Raw genomic sequence first — 18,955 nt, 5'->3', positions numbered from 1 at the left:
AGCACAGAACCCGACACGAGGTGGAACCCACAAGCCACTAGATCGTGACCTGAGCCAAAGTTGGACGCTTAACTGACTGAGCCACCCAAATTCACCTTTTTTGAAATGTACACTTCAGTGGTTTTCAGTTTATTGATAAATTTGTGCATCCATCACCACTATCTAATTCCAGAATATTATCATCATCCCAAAAAGAAGCCCTATATCCATTAGCTGCCGCTCCCCCCTTTCCCCAGTCCCTGGCAACCACTAAAACTATTCTTTGTCTCTATGGATTCGCCTATTCTGGACATTTAATATAAATGGAATCACATGATATTTGGCCTTTTGACATCATGTTTTTAAGGTTCACCCATGTATTAGCATGTATTGGTACATCATTTTTATGGTAGAATGTTATTCCATTATATGGCCATAGCACATTTTGTTTATCTTTTCATCAGTTAATGGACATTTGGGTTGTTTCTGCTTTTTGGCTATTGTGACTAATGCTTCCATGGACATTTGTGTACAAGTTTTGTCTAAACATACATTTTCAGTTCTCTTGGGTATCAACCTAGGTGTGGAATTGCTAGATTATATAGTAACTCTATTCCAGTCTTTATTTTTTAAAATAAATTTTATTGTTATTTTTTTCTTCTTGTAAAAGTATCATGGATCCAATATAGAATTAGAAAATTCAGAAAAATCTAAAGAATGTATAGGTTTAAAGAATACATTTATTATATGCTGGGCACCCTGCTAAGTGCTTTACATTCAATATTTTATTTAATCTTCATAACAACCTTAGAGATAGGCATTTTCAGTATACACAAATGAAGAAACTGAGGCCCAGAGGGGTGAAATGACCCATCTAGAGTCACACTGCCAGTAACTGACTGGGTCAGGGTTCAAAGCCAAACCCTATGTCAGTAACCACCTTGCAATGCACCATCCCAAGAATGCAGCACAAAATCCAGCATATTTTGTGGAGCTCCTGGGATATTATTGCTATTATAATTGGGATTGGTCTACACATATTATTTTGAATTGTGCTTTTTTTTCTGATAGTGCTTTTTTTTTTTTAAGCTTTTTCTTTTGGATGAATTATAGATTCATAGGAAGTTGCAAAGATGGTACTGAGATGTCCCTTATGCCCTTCAGTCAGTTTCCCTCGGTGGTTACATCTTACATAACGACAGCATGATACCGAAACTAGGAAACTGACATTGGCATGCAGTATGTGTATGGTTCTGTGCTATTTTACCACCTGTGCAGGTTTGCAGGTTTGGGTAACCACCACTGCCATCACGGTACAGAACTATTCCATCACCACAAAGACCTTCCTTGTGCCACCGCTCATTAGTTACACCTACTCTCCTCTTCCCTAACATCTTTAACTTCTGGAAACCACTCATCAGTTCTCCATCTTCGTGAGTTTGTCATTTTGAGAACGTTGTACAAATGGAATCATCCATACAGGGCCTTTTGAGATTTTTTTTTTAATTTTTTTTTTTTAGCATTTGTTTATTTTTGAGAGAGAGAGAGAGAGTGTGCACAAGGAAGGGGCAGAGAGAGGGGGGTACAGAGACTCTGAAGCAGGCTCCAGGCTCTGAGCTGTCAGCATAAAGCTAGATGCAGAACTCAAACTCATGAACCACAAGATCATGACCTGAGCCAAAGTCAGACGCTCAACTGACTGAGCCACCTAGGTGCCACGAGATTTTTTTTTTTAATAAGCATAAATTCTCTTGAGATTTGTGCTTTCTATTTTTTAACCTAATTTTATCTTCTGAGAATTTTCTCATGTCGCTAATTTTAAAAAACATAATTTTTAACAGTTGTACTTTTAAAAATCCCATTGTTTTAACATTTTGGATATTAACTGTATTTTGCTATTGTAAACAAAACTACAGTGAGCAACACTGTAATCAAATATTCATCCAAATCTCTGGCTTATATCTTAGGATTGATTCCCAGCAGGGGGGTTGATGAAATTAAGTTAGGATACCCATGGGGCAAATCATAGGAAACTTTGACTCAGACTGCTAACACAATTAAGAGGTTTATCATTGCACATAACAAGAAAATACAAGATTGGGCAACTCCAGGCCTGAAACAGTCAGTTGACTCAATCCAACATCAGGAACTCTGTGTCCTTCCCACTCTTGTCTCTGCCGTCTCAGGGGTATGACCTTGTTCTCTACTGATGGCTTATCTGTGGTTGTGGGATGGTAGTCACTCTTTCTATGCAGCAGTCCAGATACAGTGTTATCCATGAGCAAAAAGGGGCTTGCTTCTCTGTGCCTTTTTTAGGGGCAAGAAAATTTCCTAGAAGCCCTCTGTAGATCTCTCATTAGTTGAAGCCAGTGCATGCACTCAGTCACTTAGGAATTCATTATTACTTGCAAATAATAAGACAACTAGCTTACTAGTTAAGGTTTTACTTCCCTCATGTTATAAAAAGCTGTAAGTAGTCAATGTTGGGCTTATATAGCAGGTCAGATATGTCATCATAGACTCAGGCTTCCCCTAGTTTTCGGCCCTACCATTCTTAGCTTGTGACTTCTCTCCTCAAGGTTGTGTAGTGGCTGCTGTATCTCCAGTCAGCACATCTGTATTCCAGTCAGGACAATTGAGAAAAGCAGAGGGGATTTCTCCTAGGAAGCCTTTGCCTTTTTTGTTCTGGGAGTAATCCCTTCCCTAAAGACCACTGCCTGCATATCACTGGCAAGAAAGGATGCAGATGGCTGACACTAGATGAAAGGGAGCCAGGGAGATCAAGTGTTTTAACTGGGCATGTTGCCACTCTGAACAAATCAGGATTCACTTTGTTAGGAAGAAGGAACATGTGGGATTGTGTAGGCAGTCAGGAATATATTTGTCAAAGTATAATTTTGGGGGCACCTGGGTGGCTCAGTCAGTCCAACTCTTGATTTTGGCTCAGGTCATGAGCTCACGGTTCATGGGTTCGAGCCCCACATCAAGCTCTGCGCTGGCAGCAAGGAACCTGCTTGAGATTCTTTCTCTCCCTCTCTGCCCCTCCCCAGCTCACGCTTGTGTGCTTGGTCGCGCTCTCTCTCTCTCTCTCTCTCTCCCTCCCTCCCTCCCTCCCTCAAAAATAAATAAATAAACGTTAAAAAAAGGTATACTTTTCAAAATTTAAAAACATAATTTTCAAGTGAATGACATAGTGAACATAAGCCAGAATTTTACAGAACTCGTTAATAAGGAAACTGGAAGGATGACAAAGCCAGTTCAAAAGAGGATATGAGACTTTGGTATTTATACCTGTGTATAATTATGTCAGTGAAAAAAGGGAATATTCAGAAAAGATTGCTAAGGTAGATGCAAATCTGGTTAATGTCCTAGACGGCAATAAAGCCCATGACCTTTGGGGTTACCCTTTCTGCTTGACAAAAATCATTTACATCAAATCTGTTTTCTACAAGTAAAAATTTAACTATAGAGTCTGGATCCTAATCAATAGTAAATAGTCAAAACGAGACCCATCCCCCGGAGAGCGAGAGGGCCGTAGGCAGGCTTGTTAGATAGCACTGCTCAGAGTGAGGTTCCCAGAGCAGCAGCTTCAGCGTTTCCTGGGCACATGTTAGGAATGCCACATATTCAGGCCACCCAGACCTGCTGAATCAGATGCTCTGGGGGTGGCACCCAGCAATCTGTCACTGTGATGGACTCAAGTCAGAGAGCCACCACTCTAGTACAACAGTGGGAGGACACGATGTCGTCCTTGTACTGTATTTCCAGGTTTGGGGTAATTTTTCTAAATCTAGCAAGGTCACACAGAGTCTGAGAGAAGGGTAATGGGGCCCTTATGACTGGCTACAGAGAGAGGACTCTATAATCAAAATAAAACAGGGCTCCGGCAGCAGGAGAGCGGGGGAACAGCCTGCCTCCCCTGCCCTGTATCTTCCCCCAAGGTGTACAAGTGTGTGGTCAAAAGCTGTGCGCAGACCTTCCCGAAGCTCGACACATTTCTGGAGCACATCAAGAGCCACCAGGAGGAGCTGAGCTACCGCTGCCACCTCTGTGGCAAGGACTTCCCCTCGCTGTACGACCTGGGCGTGCACCAGTACTCCCACAGCCTCCTGCCACAGCACAGCCCCAAGAAGGACAGCGCCATCTACAAGTACGTGCCCTCCCACTGCCCGTACCCCCTCTCCCTGCGGGGACCCTGAGGGCCAGTGGCCTTGGTGGTTCTGACTGCTAAGGACCCGTGGGAACAGATGCTGGCCCTCCTGTCATTCTTCAACTTGGCAGATGTTTATCCTAAAAAATAATCTTAAAAAGGAGAAACCAATATTTTTTCCTTCATGGGGGGAAATGTGTGGATTTTTTCCCCTCTAAACTAAAAATATCGTGAAAGTATTAGTTTGTCTAATAATCTACAAAATTTAGGTTACAGTCAGAATGGTACCCAGATTTGTCGAATGAAACGGAATGAGCAAGCACATGTTGCAAAGCCAAAATCATAAAAACAAGATGCATTTGTTTTTATAATCTATAAAATGTGGGTTAAAGTTGCAGCTCTATGCTGATTCTTAGTGTGGACAGGGAATGAACCAAGTGTAGATCTCGTTTGGGGTAATTCTTTCTGACAATCCTTACAGCATTTTAGTCTTCTGTTGCGGTCATAGGGGTCTGGCCACATGCGTTTCATCCTTGGATCTTCAGATCATTCTCATCGGAGCTAGCAGTCCTGTGACCATCCTCACTGAGTTTCTCTTGGTGGTTTTCTGGTTCCTTTTCCAGACTCTCTTTAGTTATCTGCATACACCCAACATCACTTTCATGACTTTGGGAAATCCCACAATTTTGCCCTGCAGTCATTTTGCTGTGCATTTGCCCTGTGACTTCTGGTAGCAGCTGCCTCATAAAACCTGGCATGTAGTACATGGGAATAGATGTTAGTGATAAGCAAAGAGGGGTATTTGTCTGGGGACTTCTCCCAGTTCTCAGTGAATATTTTCATGTTGGAATGGTTTTGCTTCTCTGTACAAACTTGTACCTATAGGGATTTGGCTGATAACCTCTGTTAGTGAGGCATAACTCCTGGGAGATACTTCTCAGGTTCAGAGATAAGTAAATACAGCCCTTGAGTTTAGAATGCACAGGCTTCTTAGGGGGATGAGTGTGTAAATGTGCTTACCATATACTCTGATAAAATGCTAACATACATGTAGATATGAGATAGAGAAGTACCACAGTGGGATGTAGGGCAGGGAAGGTATCCCTGAAGCGGTGATATCTGAACCGAGTTTTGAAGGACGAATAGGAGTTTGCCAAGTAGACAGTAGGGTAGAGTGCATTCCTAGCAGGAGGAACAGCAAGTGTGGAAGTTTAGAATGATTGTTGTGTAGAGTTAAAGTGAGAGAGGATGTTTAGATGTAGCCTAGGGGATGTTTAGAAATTAGGGCCAGGATATGAAGGGCCTTGCAGAAATCACAAAAGCTTTGAGAAATTAGCAGGCCACTGGGACTGAAATGGGTGTAGGGCAGCTTGCCTGGGGGCGATTGGGAAGTGGAGCCAGAGAGGCAGGAAACCAGACAAAGCTTTGGCCAGTTAAGGGGTGGAGATTTCTAGTTAGTGATGGGTAATTCCCTTTTGTACTCAAGGGGCATTTTATTTTGCTTTTGCCCTATCAGTTTATTGATTATCTGTGAGTTCCTGTGGCCGTGTGGCTCTCTGGAGTGAGAAGCCAAATAAAAGGAAGGGAACATCTACTAGGGGCCAGGCTCTGTCTTAGGGACATTGATCCCTGCAATCCTGGGAGGTAAGTGGTCATATTAGTCAGCTCCGGCTGCCATAACACGATACCACAGACACATGGTCTTCTTATAAGGGCACTCTGTCAATGACGAGGACCCCACCCTCATGATCTCATCTAAACATAATCACCCTCAAAGGTCCTATCTGTAAATACCATCACATTGAGGGTCAGGGCTTCAACATACAATTTTTGGAGGGTCACAGTTCAGTTCATAGCAGTGGTGTTCTCCCCATTTTGAAGATGAGGACAGTCTCAGGGAGAAATGACTTGCCCACCAGAGTAACAATGTCAGCACAGAGCTGAGATTCAAACTCTTGTCTGGAACCTTGGAAGCCTCACAGCTCTGGTCTTGGAATCTGTAGGCTAAGGGTTAAGCCCAGTACTAATGGCTCTGTGTCTACAGTCAATTTCTTCTTCTAGGTTCTCTTACAAGGGTTACAGTGCCACTAACCCTTTGTAGCCATTGAAACTCTTGGCCCAAAAGTTAAGGCCTGCCGTGGCAGGCCACCATCTGGATGGCCTGAGAATGGTGTGGTGTCTTGAGTAATAATGATAAGGGCTCCGGAGCCACCTGTCTGTGCTCAAATCCCAGCTTGACTACATGCCCAGTAGATGACCTTGGCAAGGTATTTGGCCACTCTGACCCTCTGTGTCCTCATCTGTGAGATGGGGATAACTATAGTGCCTACTGTGTGGGATTATTTATGAGGATTAGTTAAGACAACTATGAGGCTCTTAGACATGATACCTGGAACAGGGTAGGTGCTCAATAAATGTCATTGCTGCAATTATCATTATTTGTACAATTTAGATATAGGTTTGGTTGCATGTAACAGAGACTCCAAATAACTGTGGCATAAGTGAAGTGAGAATTTATTGCTGTTTCACAGTAATGTTTGAGCAAGTAGAGTGGCTTCATACTATTTTCAGGGTCCCAGGCCACATTGGTCTCTCTGCTCTGCTCCCTTTGGACCACATTGCCTTGGCCTGCCTATGGTGCCTTCCCAAACCCCAAGCCCCTCAAGTGAATTTTATGTGTGCCACTATATATGTGCTATATATTGATTTTTTCCTTTTAAAAGTAAGATTTATTGTTTTTCTTTTTATAAAATTTTTATTATTTTTTATAGCAAAGAGAGGGCATTTTTTAAAGTTTATTTATTTATTTTTGAGAGAGAGTGTATGTGAGCAGGGGAGGGGCAGAGAGAGAAGGAGAGAGAGAATCCCAAGCAGACTCTGGGCTGTCAACACAGAGCCCGAAGTGGGGCTCAAACTCACAAGCTGTGAGATCATGACCTGAGCCGAAGTCGGACGCTTAACCAACCACCCAGGTGCACCTATTGATTTTTTTTTTCTATTTACAAAAGTTATCCACGTTCAATGCAGAGAAAAAGATTTTTTTTAATTGCACAAAAAAAAACTCAAAAAAACAAAACCCCCTGCCATGCAAAGATAATCCCTCTTAACTTCTTGATACATGTTATTTGATCTGTGTCAGTACTAAGCACATTTAGAGGTAGAACTGTCACAGGCTGTATGTGAGTCAGGTTATCCCAAACACAGTTACTGACTTCGGTGAAAATTCACCGTGCCGTCTTCCTGTCCCACAACTTCTGACAAACTGAAATGTGATGTGATCACTTTGTACATACACATGGTGTGTGTTATCACAACCATAATATGGATATCTTTGCTTCTCGGCACAAACAGACCTGCCTCATCTCTTTATTTTTTATTTTTTATTTTTTATTTATTTATTTTATTTATTTATTTATTTATTTTTTTAAATGTTTATTTATTTTTGAGACAGAAAGAGACAGAGCATGAACAGGGGAGGGTCAGAGAGAGAGGGAGACACAGAATCTGAAGCAGGCTCCAGGCTCCGAGCTGTCAGCATGGAGCCTGACGCGGGGCTCAAACTCACGGACCATGAGATCATGACCTGAGCCAAAGTCGGACGCTTAACCGACTGAGCTACCCAGGCGCCCCTATTTTTTATTTTTAAGAGGCTCCATGCTCAGCGCAAAGCCCAATGCAGGGCTTGAACCCATGACCCTGAGATCAAGGTCTGAACCAAGATTAAGAGTTGGACACTTGGGCACCTGGGTGGCTCAGTCGGTTAAGCATCCGACTTTGGCTCAGGTCATGATCTCACGGTTGGTGAGTTCGAGCCCCACATCAGCCTCTGTGCTGACAGCTCAGAGCATGCTTCAGATTCTGTGTCTCCCTCTCTCTCTGCCCCTCCCCTGCTTGCACTCTGTCTCTGTCTCTCTCTCTCTCTCTCTCTCCCTCAAAAATAAAATAAAACATAAAAAAAATTTTTTTTAATAAATAAATAAAAGAGGTGGACACTTAACCGACTGAGCCACTGAGGTGCCCCTGCCTCATCCTTTTAAATGGCTCCTTGGTATTCGGTTGTACATGCCAAATTTATGTAACTGGTCCTTTATTGCAGGATAGTTGGGTTTTTTTCCAGTTTGTCATTATTACAAACAACACTACAGAGAACAACTTTGTACATACATGTTTGCTCACTTGTAAATAAGTTCCTACGGACGCCAGGGTAGCTCAGTCAGTTAAGTGTCTGACTCTTGATTTCTGCTCAGGTCATGATTTCACAGTTCATGAGTTGGGATCCTGCATTGGGCTCCACACACACAGTGTGGAGCCTGCTTGGGATTCTCTGTCTCCTCCTCTCTCTGCCCCTCCCCTGCTGGCTCTCTACCCCTCTCTCTCAAAATAAATAAACATTAAAAAAAATAATAAGTTTCTAAAAGTGCTTTTGCAGGTCAAAGATCAATGGAGGAGGGGCGCCTAGCTGGCTCAGTTGGAAGAGCGCCTGACTCTTGATCTCAGAGTCGTGAGTTTGAGCCCCATGTTGACTGGAGAGATTACTTAAAAAAAAAAATAGGGGCGCCTGGGTGGCTCAGTTGGTTAAGCATCTGACTTCACCTCGCGGTTCGTGGGTTTGAGTCCCGCATCAGCCTCTGTGCTGACAGCTCAGATTCTGTGTCTCCCTCTCTCTCTGCTCCTCCCCCATTCACGTGCTGTCTCTCTCTCTCTCAAAGCTAAACATTAAAAAAAATTTTTTAATTAAAAAAATAGTATTTAGTAAAATTTCTTTTAAAAAAGATCAATGAGGGCTTTAAAAAAGATTGATTACCGACTTCAAAAAATAATTATGTGCATACAGTGCAATATTTATGAACTAAAAATGGGCATAGGATGAAAAGGAATTCCCCATCTATCCTGACCCCCTTCCCCATACCACAGACAGTCATTTTCAGGAACTTACTTTGACATAATTTCAGACTTCCAGAAAAAACATATCCTTCACCCAGATTTCCCAACTGTTAACTCTACCACATTTGCTTTATTATATTTTGAGCTATTTGAAGATTATTTGCTGGCATGATGCTCTTCTACCCTTTGTCTTTAGTGTACATTTTCTAGAAATAAGGGCACCCTCTTACATAAGCGCTGTGTAGTTCTCAAAATCAGAAAGTTAAATCAATACAGTTCAGTTGCCTAATCTATAGACCTTATTCAAAAATCTCCTATTATTTCAATAACATCCCTTATAGACAAAAATATGTTTTTTCTGGCCTGGGATCCCATCTAGGATCACACGTTGCATTCAATTATTGTGTCTTTTTATCCTCCTTTAAGCTGGAACAGTTGCTCATTCTGTCTTTGTCTTTTATGACTGTGGTATTTTTAAAGAGTGTAGGCTGGTTATTTTGTAGAATGTCCTCGGTTTGGGTTTGTCGGATTTGACCTCAGGTTAGATGCAGGAGTGGCATCACACAAAGTGCTGCTCAGTCCTCAGCGCATCGTATCAGCAGGCACATGACGTTGGTTTGCCCCCACTCTGGGGATGTTACCTTGGATGACTTAGGGTGGCATTTCTGGCAGGGAGTTTTAATTTTAATGCTTATTGCTAAGCATTATTGCTTATTGCATTTTGAGCTTATTGCTAAAATACCTCCCACACAAACCTGTGTCTCCTCATTGCTAAAGCCCATGAGGTTCCTCTCCCATCTCACCAGTTTGCAAGGTCTCTGTCCCCCCAGTAGCTCTGCTCCCAGCTGACTTGCTCTTTCTTTCTTGCCATCTGGAGGCATTTAGCCTGTGGTTTTCAGAGTGTGGTCTGAAGGGGTCCCCTGGGCCTGCCACAGGTGCAGCCTGCCTGTGGGTTTCCCGTGGTGGCCCTGGTGTACCGATGTCCAGGCCCGTGTTTCTGTTTTTGGCACAAATTGCTCACCTACCTGTGAGCATTCCTCACTGGAACCTCATCATAAATGGGCCCATTGCCGGCAAATGTTTTTATAGTCAGGAGACTGGAGGGGTCTTTTCTTCAGAGTGGCTTATGACCTGAAGGCTTGTTAACCAGTGATATTAAGAGTAGAGACTGCGGAGGCACCTGGGTGGCTTAGTCGGTTGAGCGTCCAACTTTGACTCAGGTCATGATCGCACGGTTCATGAGTTTGGGCTCCATATTAGGCTCCTGCTATCAGCGTGGAGCCAACTTTAGATCCTCTGTCCCTGTCTCTGCCCCTCCCCCACTTGCACTCTCTCTCTCAAAAATAAATAAACCTTTAAAAAATAAGGCGTGTTAAAAAAAGAGTAGAGACCACATTTATAATGCTGTTTTGATTTACGAGCTGTTTGGCACGGTTGTGTCCTTTGATTCTTGTGACAATCTTAAGAATAAACAAGAAGCAGGCCCATTTGGGATTCCTACCCCATTTTATGGATGAGGAAACTGAGGGTCAGAAATAAGAAGGTGCAAGGCCTGGACCCTTGTCTGTCTGACTCTTTCATATATAACAGATTGTCACTGGTGCTTCAAGCAGGTTATGAACGGGACAGATATGGTCCCTGCCTCTAGAGCCCAATTGCTGGTGAAAGAGACAGATACTAATCAAGTAAGCAAACAAGTAAGTAATAATTATAAATAGTAAGTGCTAAGAAGAAAACAAAACTGGGTGATGTAGTTGGGGGGTGCCCAGGGGTGGGCCATAGGGGACAGCTTGAGACAGGATGGTCAAGGAAGGCATCTCTAAGGAGGTGACATTTGAGGTGAGACCTGAAGGAGAAGAAGGTGCTGCCCAAGGGAATACTTGGGGAAGAGTGTTCCAGCTGTCAGGAACAGCAGGTGAAATGGCCCTGAGGTAGGAAAGAGTTTGGTGTGTTCAACAAATACTAAGGAGGCCAAGGTGGCTGGGGCAGAGTGAGGTGGGCAGTGGAGAGAGATGAAGTTGACAGGTAGGAGTGGTCAAGCCACTAGAGTCTTGTAGGCCCTAAGCAAGGATGTGACATGGTCTTATTTATTGATTGACTGATTGATTGATTGATAGTTGATTTTCATTTTTAAGGACTTGTAGGGTGCCTGGCTGGCTCAGTCAGTAGAGCATGCAACTCTTTCTTTTTTTTTTTTCTTTAATTTTTTTTAATGCTTATTTATTATTATTGAGAGACAGACACAGAGTGTGAGCAGGGGAGGGGAAGAGAGAGGGGGAGAACAGAATCTGAAGCAGGCTCCAGGCTCCGAGCTGTCAGCACAGAGCCCGATGCGGGGCTCAGACTCGCAAACTGTGAGATCATGACCTGAGCCGAAGTCAGTCGCCTAACCGACTGAGCCACCCAGGTGCCCCAAGCATGCAACTCTTGATCTCAAGGTCATGAGTTGGGTGTGGAGCCTGTTTAAAAAAAAAAAAAAAAAAAAAGAATGAATTAAATGTAGAATTTTGCCTCCTAGTGTTTGCCCTGGGAGGAGAATAGCTGGTTCCTGTGTCTGTGGGGCCAGCCCAGCCTCCACACACTGCTCTGTCACCTCTCATGCTCCTTTCCGTGTAGGTGTGTCAAATGTGTCAACAAATACTCTACTCCTGAGGCCCTGGAGCACCACCTGCAGACCGCCACTCACAACTTCCCCTGCCCGCACTGCCAAAAGGTGGGTACCACTGCCCTTTCCCAGCTGGGACAGCAGTTGGGGCTGAGAGGTGGTAGAGCAAACACCTCACTGTCTCCTTCTCCCCTCCCGCCTCAGTACATGCAGCAAAGCCTAGGCTTGTCTCCGCAGACTTGTCTCCATAGGTGCTTCACCTTTGAAGAGTAGGGGCCCTGCCTGGCCCATCTTAGCCATTAGACGGCACACATGGCCATCCTGGAGCTGCTGCTGGGCCAGGCTGGGCCAGGCTGCGCTAATGTGGGGTGAGGCCTCTTCTGGGCCCAGGCCCAGCATCAGGACAGCGGCCTCCAGCTTCCTGATGTATTATGCTTGTTATCATTGGTTCTTCTTTTCAGTGAATGTGAAAGCCATCACTGAAGCCTGTCCTTTAGTGTCATCAGCTAGCCAGGCAGTGTTCCGATTTCTGAGTGTCTCAGAAACATCGTAATTTTTAGAAAATGTTTATTTATTTATTTTTGAGAGAGTGCACACACCTGCCTGTGCGCAGGGTTGGGGAGGGGCAGAGAGAGAGAGAGAGAGGGAGAGAGAGAATCTTTTTTTTTTTTTAAGTTTATGTAAGTTTATGTCCTAGTGGGGGAGGGGCGGAGACCGAGAGAATCTCAAGCAGGCTCCGAACTGTCAGTGCAGAGCCCGATGTGGGGCTCAAACTCATGAAATCATGAGATCATGACCTGAGCCAAAATCAAGAGTCAGACACTTAACTGACAGAGCCACCTAGGCACCCTGAAGCATCATAATTTTTATAAGGTTTATTTGTTTGAATCAGACTCACATACTCCAATTGGTTGATACAACCAAAATTTCTATTAACAGTTTCTCCCACAGGTGCTCCTTTTTTCCCCCCCTTTTAATTTATTTGTTGAAGAAACTGGGCCATTGGTCTTGTGGAGTTTCCCAAAGTCTGGATTTTGCTGATTGCATCCCCCTAGTGTGTTTAACTGGTTTCTGTTGGGGTGCCTGGGTGGCTCAGTCAGTTGAGCATCCAACTGTTGACTCTGGCTCAGGTCATAATCTCACAGATCGTGGCTTCAAGCCCCACATTGGGCTCTGCGCTGATGGTGGGGAGCTTGCTTGGGATTCTCTCTCTCCCCCTCTCTCTCTCTCTGCACTTTCTCTCTCAAAATAAATAAACTTAAATAAATAAATAAAATTTTAACTGGTTTCTTTATTCTACTCATTTTCTTACAGCCTTACACAGCAGATTTCCCAGGACAGCCCTCATTTCACTTCAGCCTCATTGTAGATGTTTCTGATTATATATAGCCTAATTTGGGGCTTTGGAATTTGTGTTCCAAATAAAAGTATCATGAATTGAAAAAGAACCATGTGCCACATGCTGTCCTGAGCATTTTATCTGAATTGAGTCATTTAACTCTAGGAGGCATACTATTACTATTCCCATTTTACAGATGGGGAAACCAAGTTACAGAAAGATCACCTAGCTAGGAAATGGTGGGGCTACTAAGTAGTTGAGTCTGTAACCTTGACTACTTCTCTGTAACGAATGAAAAAAATGAATGAATATCCTTCCTATGGCTGGAGAGGAAGGAGATTCTGACTTCCATGGTTTCTGGCTCTTCCTTACCTTTTCATTCATTTCTTCAGTTACTTACTCATCTTTTCATTTTTTCTTTTGCATGTAAGTCATTTCATACAGGCCCTGTGCTGGGAAATGAAAGTTCCTCTGCCCTCTTAGAGATCTCATAAAAGCCAAGGGTTATAATTCAGGGTTAGATGGGTTAGATGGTGACTTTAAAAATGTAGATGGAGGCGCCTGGGTGGTTCAGTCAGTTAAGCATCCAGCTCTTGATTTAGGCTCATGTCATGATCTCACAGTTAGTGGATTCAAGCCCCATGTCAGGCTCTGTGCTGAGTGCAGAGCCTGCTCGGGATTCTCTCTTTCTCCCTCTCCCCCTGCCCCTCCCCCACTCATGCACCCATGTGTGTGTGCACACGCTCTTTCTCTCTCTCTCTCACTCAAAATAAATAAGCATTTTAATTTTTTTTTTTCAACGTTTATTTATTTTTGGGACAGAGAGAGACAGAGCATGAACGGGGGAGGGGCAGAGAGAGAGGGAGACACAGAATCGGAAACAGGCTCCAGGCTCCGAACCATCAGCCCAGAGCCCGACGCGGGGCTCGAACTCACAGACCGCGAGATCGTGACCTGGCTGAAGTCGGACGCTTAACCGACTGCGCCACCCAGGCGCCCCTAAATAAGCATTTTAAAAAATGTAGATGAACAGGGATGCTTGGCTGGCTCAGGCAGTAGAGCATGCAACTCTTGATCTGGGGGTCATGAGTTGAGCCCCACATTGGGGATAGAGTTTTCTTAAAAAACAATAAATAAACAGGGGCGCCTGGGTGGCTCAGTCGGTTAAGCATCTGACTTCAGCTCAGGTCATGATCTCGCAGTCCGTGAGTTCAAGCCCCATGTCAGGCCCTGTGTTGACAGCTCTGAGGCTGGAGCCTGCTTCGGATTCTGTGTCTCCGTCTCTCTCTGCCCCTCCCCCGCTCATGCTCTGTCTCTCTCACTCTCAAAAATGAATAAATGTTAAAAAAAAATGTTTTAAACACAAATAAACAGATAAACAGATGGTAAACAAATAAATATAGATGAACGTTCAAGGGCAGGATTTGTTTTGCCTGGCACGGCATTGAAAAGTCAGAGAGGGCTTCACAGAAGCAGTGACACCTGAGTTGGGTCTTGAAGGATAAATAAAAATTTGTCAGGCTAAGAGAGAAAGGCCCTCTGGGTAGAAAAAATAGCATGGCAGAAGCTCAGAACATCATTGTGGGTGAGTAGTGGGAGTCATGAGGTTCTAAGCCTGACACTGGGCCCTGATCCTGGTGGGAGAATGGTTTCCACAACTGCTGGGATTGAGGGGCCCCTTGAGCTCAGGAGGTGGTGAGGGTTAGTGAGTCAGACCTAATGCCAACTCGTCTCTTCTGCCAGGTGTTTCCTTGTGAGCGCTACCTACGGCGTCATCTGCCCACCCACGGCAGTGGGGGCAGGTTCAAGTGCCAGGTGTGCAAGAAGTTCTTCCGGCGAGAGCACTACCTCAAACTGCATGCTCACATCCACTCAGGTGAGTGCCCTGCCCCCCATCAACTCCTGCCCAGCCCCCCTCCCTCTCTCTTCCCTTTCCCACCCCCCTCTAGCCTTTGCCCCTGTCTTTCTCCAGCCTTCTTCTCCCTCCCTGTCTTGTCCGTCCCCCACTCTCTCTTCATCCCCCTCCCCATCTCCTTTCTGGCCCCCTACCCACCTGCCCTCACAAGTGAACAAAGGGTTCCCACCAACACTAAGGTAGAGCTGAATCTCTGTAGGCTGGTGGGGAGGACTCTTGGCTCTGCCCCCAACAGCTCACTCAGGCCATTCTGAGCCCCTAGGGGTGGGGGTCCTGTTCTCACTACAGAATTCCCACCCAGCCCCCTCTCCTTGGCTCCCCAGTTGAGACACATTGACATTTTCTTTTCTTTTCTTTTAACTTTTTTTATTAAGTTTATATATTTATTATTTTTTTTTTTTTTTTTTTAAATTTTTTTTTTTTTTTCAACGTTTATTTATTTTTGGGACAGAGAGAGACAGAGCATGAATGGGGGAGGGGCAGAGAGAGAGGGAGACACAGAATCGGAAACAGGCTCCAGGCTCCGAGCCATCAGCCCAGAGCCTGACGCGGGGCTCGAACTCACGGACCGCGAGATCGTGACCTGGCTGAAGTCGGACGCTTAACCGACTGCGCCACCCAGGCGCCCCAATATATTTATTATTTTTGAGAGAAAGCACAAGGGAGAGACAGAGAGAGAGGTAAAGAGAGAGAATTCCAAGCAGGACTCATGGCTGTCAGTGCAGTAGCTCAGTCGGTTAAGCGTCCTACTTCAGCTCACATCATCTCATGGTTCGTGAGTTCGAGCCCCGCATCAGGCTGGTTGCTGACAGCTCGGAGCCTGTCAGCTTCAGATTCAGGCTAGTTGCTGAAGCTCAGAGCTTCAGATTCAGTGTCTCCCCCATCTCTCTGTCCCTCCCCAACTTGTGCTCTCTTCCTCTCTCTCTCAAAAATAAACATTTAAAATAAATAAGTAAATAAATAAATAAAACTTTTTTTAAAAATAATAAACCTTAAAAAGTGTATGCATTGGTAATTTTGGTAGATATTACCAAATTACTCTGTTTATAGTTTTAAAAATTATTATGCAAGGGGCACCTGGGTAGCTCATTGGGTTAAGCATCTGACTCTTGATTTAGGGTTGGGTCATGATCTCGAGGTTCATGAGATTGAGCCCCATATTGGGCTCTGCCCTGCTGCGGTAGAGCCTGCTTGGGATTCTCTCTGCATCTCTCTCTGCCCCTCCCCACTGTGTGTTCTCTTTCTCTCTCTCTCTCTCTCTCTCTCTCTGAATTAATAAATAAAACATTAAAAAATTTTTGTTCAAAAGTATATGCTTATTTTAAAAATGAAGCAGTATTAAGGGCACCTGGCTGGCTTGATCGGTTAAGCATCTGACGTCAGCTCACGTCATGATTTTACAGTTCGTGAGTTCAAGCCCTGAATCGGGCTCTCTGATGTCAGCGCACAGCCTGCTTCGGATCCTTTATCCCCCTTTCTCCCTGCCCTTCCACTACTTGCATGCACACGCTTTCTCTCTCTCTGTGTGTCTCTCGGTCTCTCTGTCTCTCAAACAAAACAAAATAAAATAAATGAAGCAGTATAGAAGTTCATAAAGTAAAATGTTAAGTTCTCCCTTCAAATCCTAATTGTTACCGGTAGTTTGGTGTGTACCCTCCCTCAACTTTCTCCCTGCATATTCTGTGTGTATACAAACACCTATGGCTAGGGCCATTTGGGAGTATGAGGATTACATTTCTTTTCATTTTTTTGTCTTAAGCTGTTCTACAAATTTCTTTCCTTACTTAGCAGTATGGCCAGGAGATCTTTCCAGATCAGGAAACACAGATGGACACTAATCTTTTTAATGACTGCAGAGCATTCCATTATAAGGACCAGAATTTCCTTAATCACCGGGTTGGCATTTTTCAAAAAAGTACTTTATTCATTCCAGAGGGAGAACAGAGAGGAAATAATGGCAGGCAATCCAGACAGCCCAGTAACAGTCCTTTTCCACAGGACAGGTTGTAAGCCCTGATGAGAGCTGTCAGGTGAGAGCTGCTTTCCTCCCCTCCTGCCCCCCCCCCCACCAGATTCTTTTGCAGCCAACGAGGAGCCACTCGAGTGGACTCTGCATCACACTGCTGGGCCGGCGTCTTAGTTCCCCCAAACACTAGGTGCAGACTGTGACCTTCAGTTTTCTCATCCAGTACTTAACCTCATTGTTCATTACAACGATACCACTAGATAAGGTATAATTCCCCTCTCTGCCTCAGTGGGCCCCTTTCAGTAAATGCCACAACCATTCACCTGTCACTCAGGCCCACTTTAGACTCGTCCTTGACACCCTTCCCCTCACACCCCACAGTCAATCCATTGGCAAAGGCTGCCGATTCTGCTTTCCTGACGTTGCCTGTACTGGCTGCTTCCCATGCCTCCACCCCCACCCCTTCACTGTATTTTCTGCATGCAGCTAGAAGGAGACTGTGAAACTCTTAAGTCAGATCAGTCCTCCCTCTGCTCAGCCATTCTGGTGGCTTCTCTTCTTGCTCAGAGTAAAAACCCAGGCCTTCCAGGCCCTCCCTGTTGGGCCAGGCTGTCTCGCTAACCTCCCCTTCTGCCTCATTCTCTCTCCCCTACTCTGTTCCAGCCATACTGGCCTCCCCTGTCTTCAGACATACCACACACTCCCACCTTTCCTTCAGCCTGGGACCCTGACTCTGGTTTGCATCATGGCTTGCTCCCCTCCTACCTCATGTCTCCCTTCTTGTCTCATCAGAAAGGCCTTTTCTTTTCTTTTTTTTTTTTTTAAACTTCAATGTTTATTTATTTATTTTTGAGAGACAGAGATAGAGCATGAGCAGGGGAGGGGCAGACAGAGAGGAAGACACAAAATCTAAAGCAGGCTCCAGGCTCTGAGCTGTCAGCACAGAGCCCAACGTGGGGCTCAGACCCACAAACCATGAGATCATGACCTGAGCCAAAATCGGACATTTAACTTACTGAGCCACCCAGGCGCCCCAAGCCTTTTCTGACCGCCCTCTCTGAAATAGCTCCCTTCTTCTCCTTGGAAAAACAAAGTCATGAGGAATGGGAAAGGCTGTTTTCTCCCAGGCCACTTCTTTAGAGGAGCTGCTACCCTCTAGTGTGCCCCATATTCGGACTCCATCTCATGGGACTCCCTCCCCCGCCTCCATCTGTGTCTTCTACAGGTGAGAAGCCCTACAAATGCTCAGTGTGCGAGTCTGCGTTCAACCGTAAGGACAAACTGAAGAGACACATGTTGATCCATGAGCCATTCAAGAAATATAAATGCCCCTTCTCGTGAGTAGAAACTGGCATGAGTGGGAGGGGCAGCTTTACCCAGCAGTGGGACACAAAAATGTCAGGGCTGAGTTTCTGAAGGCCCTCTCTCCTTTTTCCTGCTGTGGGCCTGGCCTGCCTACCTATTCCCCCCTCTGCTTCCCAGCCTGGCCCTTTGGGTAAACAGGAAGTCCCTCATGCCCTGCACTAGCACAGAGGCCAGCAAGAGAGTCCTGAGTTTGGTGAGATTCCTCTGACCAGTGGTTTTGGGTTCTAGGACACACACGGGCTGCAGTAAAGAGTTCAATCGGCCGGACAAACTGAAGGCTCATATCCTCTCCCACTCTGGTAAGTGACTCCTGGACCTATCAACAGGGTCTGGTTCAGCTCAAAGTCCCTGGGGCAGGCCCTCTGGAAACAGCAGGCACATCCCATGTGGCTTTTTTTTTTTTTTTAACGTTTTATTTATTTTTGAGACAGGGAGAGACAGAGCATGAACAGGGGAGGGTCAGAGAGAGGGAGACACAGAATCTGAAACAGGCTCCAGGCTCCGAGCTGTCAGCACAGAGCCCGACGCGGGGCTCGAACTCACAGACCGTGAGATCATGACCTGAGCCGAAGTCGGCTGCTTAACCGACTGAGCCACTCAGGCGCCCCTCCCATGTGGCTTTTAATCACTGCCTGGTATATTCCAGCCAACAGACTTTTGCTCCTGTGAGCCATGAACCAGGCCTGCATTAGGGACCTCAGGGTCCTACAGAGGTGAGTCAGATACAGTTCCCCGGGCTGAGGGGAAGCTGA

The 18,955-nt window shown here is 45.2% G+C and overlaps 1 protein-coding gene across 2 annotated transcripts in view; it reads left to right on the top strand.

Moving 5' to 3' along the window:
• ZNF341 (zinc finger protein 341) overlaps positions 1–18,955 on the top strand; it is a 46,969-nt gene that overhangs the window by 23,779 nt on the left and 4,235 nt on the right. For both annotated transcript variants that reach the window (XM_030309771.1, XM_030309770.1), the window contains 5 exons: positions 3,921–4,129; positions 11,630–11,726; positions 14,701–14,833; positions 18,064–18,175; positions 18,432–18,502. In XM_030309771.1, the coding sequence (XP_030165631.1) occupies positions 3,921–4,129; positions 11,630–11,726; positions 14,701–14,833; positions 18,064–18,175; positions 18,432–18,502 (622 nt within the window). The remainder of the gene's footprint in view (positions 1–3,920; positions 4,130–11,629; positions 11,727–14,700; positions 14,834–18,063; positions 18,176–18,431; positions 18,503–18,955) is intronic.

This window comes from Lynx canadensis, chromosome A3 (assembly GCF_007474595.2).
Source record: "Lynx canadensis isolate LIC74 chromosome A3, mLynCan4.pri.v2, whole genome shotgun sequence".
Taxonomy (NCBI): Eukaryota; Metazoa; Chordata; class Mammalia; order Carnivora; family Felidae; genus Lynx; species Lynx canadensis.
This window is presented reverse-complemented; position numbering and strand designations above follow the sequence as displayed.